Genomic DNA, 4,929 nt, shown 5'->3' with positions numbered 1-4,929 from the left:
TTGTCTATTTCACATTATGATGTCATTACATTTTTAAAATACCTATTTTTACAGTTGCGTGGTGTTTATGTCCATGTGTCACTTAACGTGAACGAACTACAATTACAAGTTTGCTAACGCAGTTGCAAATATTATACGTATTAAAAATGAGAACAAGAAAAATATACGCTTGCTAACCGGGTATATACAAACAATGAGCAACTACACAGCCATACAGTCATTGGTTTATTTAGTGGTGGCAACCTATTCTGTTGTTGTTCTTTTTTTATGATTTTTCTTTTTGATTAAAAAACACGAGAAATACTGATTTTTATATAATAAAATAGGTCATTAATGTTAAGCCTCGGCCGGGTGTATGGAACAGCACGATAAGTTGTGTTCGAGTACTAGATAGTACAAACAGCTGTACAAATCAGCACATACAAATTTCATTTAAATAACCGCAAAAATATTTAGAATTGGTCGTATTTTAATAAATTCTATCCAATTAAAGATCAAACATTAACAGAGTAACTTACAAATAGAACAATAATGCACAAGTAAATAATCTCAGTAAAATGTAAGAGTAAAAGGTGTATAATTCGATAATCAATGTATTCTATAAAAATGAATACAATTTAAAATCAAATCATGAATATAAGCATGTAAATACATTGTAAAAAGCACATTTTATGACTTAATTCTCGTTGTATAAATAAAACCAGCGAATGAGTAATGTAAATTAAAACAAATGAATTTTAATAAAAACAATATAAAAATGAGACACAGATAAAAAAAAACGACTATATGTCTACCTCGATTTTTCATTAGCGTAAAAGAGGTGTTAGTACAGTGCGTAGGTAAATACATTTTTATAACCTCTTGTGGGTCTTTACCATCGATAAAATCGTAAAAATTATCTTAAATTTGAAATAAACTTGAAATGAGACAATCCAACAAAATATGCCGATATATCGCTGAAATAAAGAACGTGTTTATATCGTATATTTTTATAATTCCGTTATTTGTACAAATGTGAGAATTGTTTTCGAAAAAAGCATCGCTGTTTTTGATTTTTAAAATGAACAGACAATATTGGAAAACATTGGCTAGTAAAGCATGCATGTGCACCCAACATTCACTGGTTCGACAACCTGTCGATAGATGTACCGTCCAGAATCCAGGTCACAACCGATCTTCCGGAGCACGCGCACATAGTATTGTACGGGCTGGCACCGTGACTTGCAGTTGCACGCCGCTTCAATGAGATCACGCGGCCTCCTGTTTTCATCCGAGTTGATGACGTAATGCCAGCTGCATGTGGATCCTGAACTGGCGCAACCCGTAGTATTCCCATAAACATGTGTTCTTTTGATGCTCTTAAAGTTCTCCACATCGAATGTTGGCACGTGCTCGTGTGGAGTCAACATAAGAAACGATTCGTGTATGTCGTTGTCGAAGTTGGTATTAAAATAGTCCGGTTCTGTGCATATCGGCGATATTCGTGAGTCCGGAAAGCATTCTACATTTGTAAATTTGGAGACGACAATTGTGACCACTGACACGATTAGAGCAGCGTTAAACGACCTGTAATTAATTTTATACCAGTTGTATATATTATACGTGGATGTTGTATTAAGCATTTAGACTTCCAGTATATAATAACTGACTTTTTAACCGAGTGATTAATAATGCATGAGTCGTCGTATGAATTGCTGTGTTTGAAACAATAGACGATGAAGTAAATAAATAAATAAATCTAAAATACTTACTTTGAAGTCATACTTGAAAAGATTCGGAATCAATATTTGTGTAGAATCCATCGTTGTATATTTATACCTAATATTCAAAGGGGGAGGGGGAATGCCACAAAAGTTGTAAGTGATATTTGCCAAATAATTATTTTTTTTGTTTTAGCGAGATTTCCGCTTGATAAAATATTTCAATGTTAATTGTTTGCATAAACAATATATGGTAGTTTACATAAGTGTTAAACAGGAACTTCCGTTGTACCAAATTTTGTAAGAAATTGATTTCGTCCTTTCCTTTTTGCATGAATACAATGATATCAGATCAAATACCTTACAGCAGGTTATTGTTTTTAATATATGTTCCGCCATGTCAGGCTGATATAACATAATTAGGTTTTCGAACTCTTAAAAATTGGTTGTTTCATGTCCGAAAAAAGAGATATGTATTCCCATTTAACGGGTATTCTAAGTTTGTATAGGTCCCTGACTGTATTCATTAGCGCGCGATTGTTTAATATGTAGGTCTTTTTCCTGGTGTTTTGCAACACATGTTAACTGTCCCGCAAATAGTTGTTTATCAATTCGCAATGAAGCATTAACAATATCGGAATAGTTCAGAAAGTTATATATTTTGTTATTTGATAATTATATACTCAGTGTTTTCCCTTTAATTACTTTTAGTTTCAATATTAATAATATTTTAATTGTTTAAAGGGGCCTTTTCACAGATTTTGTCATTGTTTAACTTATTCATTAAATGCTTTATATCGATAAATGTAAACATTGGGTCGTAAAAGCGCCAGTAAAAAATCAAGAATAAAATTAAAAAAAGGAAAAGAACATTGCCCGGATCAAGTTTCGAACCAGTGACCCCTGGAGTCCTGCCAGAGTCCTGAAGTAAAAACGCTTAAGCCTACTGAGCTATTCCGCCGATTACACTTATCGATGTATTTTATACGCTATATAAGCAATCTTCGTAGTTTCACAAAATTTAACGACAAAAACAGAACTCTCCAAATTATTCAATCGTTTCGCGTTGCAACGCTTTATAATTTTTAGGTTTAAAAATCGTCAAAAGATGCATATAATGGCTATATTAGACCATGGTAAATGTTCAGTATTACTGTTTCCTCACAAATATCATAACTAAAACGAAAATTTGCGAATCTGAAACAACTTTTTTCAATTTTGTCAATTTACCAAAGCGTGAAAAATTCCCTTTAAGATCTATACAGTACATTACATAAATGAGCACCTTTTTCAGTTGTTTGTTCTGTCCAAATCCAATATCTTGGGATAGTAAATTGTTCCCGTCTAACATGCACAGAGCGGCATCATTTGATAAAATTGATATTCAGAAAATGGTAGAAAATAACCTACGTACGAGGTTACCCTTCAGTATGTAAGACTTTTTGCGGGAAAATTGTACCATAATGCCCTCTGAAACAATTAAATATATTGTTTCATTTTCCTCTCAGGTAAAACGAATAATGCATATATTGTAATATAAACATATATCGATTGTAACAATATGCATTTCTTTTTATGAATTTGTTTAAATGCTGGTTAATGCGTTTATTTACTATACTATAATTTATTTCGGATTTGAAGATTTCGGATGCTACTCTGAATAATTTAGTTGCATAGGCCTATGATCATCAGTAATTAAGAACACGAACTAGAATCTCAGTTTAAATGACTTAACGGGTGGCAGTCTTAACAAGATAAGTGTTTATTTTGATGGTGATGTAGACATCTGATCAGCAAAACTGCCAAAAGTAAATTTGAACAATCTGATTCTCCAAATGTCAGTGGGTGACAGTCTGGCAATTTCTTGCTTGGGTGAGCAGTTTGTGGCCGTTTCCTGCCACTACAGTCAGTCGGGTAGTGCCGGATCACTAGCGTAAATAATGGTGTTAATATTTTTAAAAGAAAGCAATTGCTTTCAAAATACTTGGATTGTTGAGGCAAAATATTTCATCTTTCAGGCCATATTAATTTATTAATACTTACCAATACATTTCTGATGCCAATTTGAACTTATTCACTTGCATAAAGTCGGCTAGTTCTGAATCGAGTGCGGTAATTTCGGATCACTCGGACTATTTGGAAGATGTAGGTCAGGGAGCATCTCAAAACTTATTTTGACTGTCAAAACAAATGATGCATGTATTATCGTGTAAGTACCTGTTATCGAACAGCACCTATTATCGGACGCTTTGTTTTGGTTCTGTATGCACATGCGCAAAAGTGCGCATGACGTCACATTGATAAACAAATGGTCGCACATGAAGTCCATGACCTACTTGCCTACTTAGCTTGAAACAAATGCGCCAAAAACAGGTTAAAGGGATGCATTTATTGTTATTAACACCGTTTTATGTGTTTTTTGCTATTACTTTTTGAATGCATTTATCAAAACGTGCATTTACACACCAAAAAGCATATTTCCGTTTGCAATTTTGATTGCAGCAGACGCAGATTTTTTCGCCGAGTCCGGGTCACGTGATAGTCATGTGACTTTGTATATACTGGAGTAGTATTTATGAAGTGTCGGTTAATAGGTCATATTTACATCGGCCGCCATTTTGTTTTGTCTGCTAGAGGTGACAATAACCAGGGAATCATTGTTATAAATTCTTGAAGGAAGTTTGCTGGAAAACTTTACAGATTAATCATTCAATGATTGAACTGTTAGTCATTTGTTAAAACAAAATGTTTTTGTTATTTTAAGTGTTTCAGTTTTAAGGAAATTTAACGTAATTTCTTAGGTGTTCGATAACTGGTTCGTCCACCATAAATAAACATCAGATAGGCAAGTTTGTTTCAGATTAATGACTGTCTGACAATTTAAAAACGTTATAGGGTGTGTGTCTACACGAGACGAATAAAGCTGTTTGCAAGTATTTATGTTTTGATTTGAAACGGTTTCCTCTGTATTATTGGTTATATAAAACAAACACAAATACTCAATACAAGCAATTTATTGATAAACTCAAGATACCTTATTAGGAAATAACATAGTATGATAACATTTAACAACAATAGAATCACAATAATGTACAAAATGTATGAAAATATGACATATATGCTTATGACTAGAACATTTTATGTATGACTAGAAACTATTTTTATAATACAGAACTTTATATAAATGTATTTATAACAAGAGATGTGTTTGTCAGGAACACAATGCCCC

At 32.9% G+C, this 4,929-nt stretch overlaps 2 protein-coding genes across 2 annotated transcripts in view; one reads left to right on the top strand and one right to left on the bottom strand.

Moving 5' to 3' along the window:
* Positions 1-649: 649 nt before the first annotated feature.
* Positions 650-1,841, bottom strand: LOC127866653 (uncharacterized). The gene is made up of 2 exons (XM_052407366.1): positions 1,752-1,841; positions 650-1,566 (listed from the first exon to the last, which is right to left on the bottom strand). Exons 1-2 carry the CDS (start codon positions 1,760-1,762, stop codon positions 1,089-1,091), a joined length of 489 nt encoding a protein of 162 aa, XP_052263326.1. The 5' UTR covers positions 1,763-1,841; the 3' UTR covers positions 650-1,088.
* Positions 1,842-3,099: 1,258 nt separating this feature from the next.
* The window catches only part of LOC127842115 (uncharacterized), a 39,917-nt gene continuing 38,087 nt past the window's right edge, over positions 3,100-4,929 (top strand). Inside the window, exon 1 of the mRNA XM_052371456.1 lies at positions 3,100-3,208. Within this exon, the coding sequence (XP_052227416.1) occupies positions 3,164-3,208 (45 nt within the window). The 5' untranslated portion in view covers positions 3,100-3,163. The remainder of the gene's footprint in view (positions 3,209-4,929) is intronic.

The sequence above is a fragment of the Dreissena polymorpha genome, chromosome 1 (genome assembly GCF_020536995.1).
Source record: "Dreissena polymorpha isolate Duluth1 chromosome 1, UMN_Dpol_1.0, whole genome shotgun sequence".
NCBI lineage: Eukaryota > Metazoa > Mollusca > Bivalvia > Myida > Dreissenidae > Dreissena > Dreissena polymorpha.
Note: the sequence above shows the minus strand (reverse complement) of the source record. Positions and strands in the feature narration are given on the sequence as shown.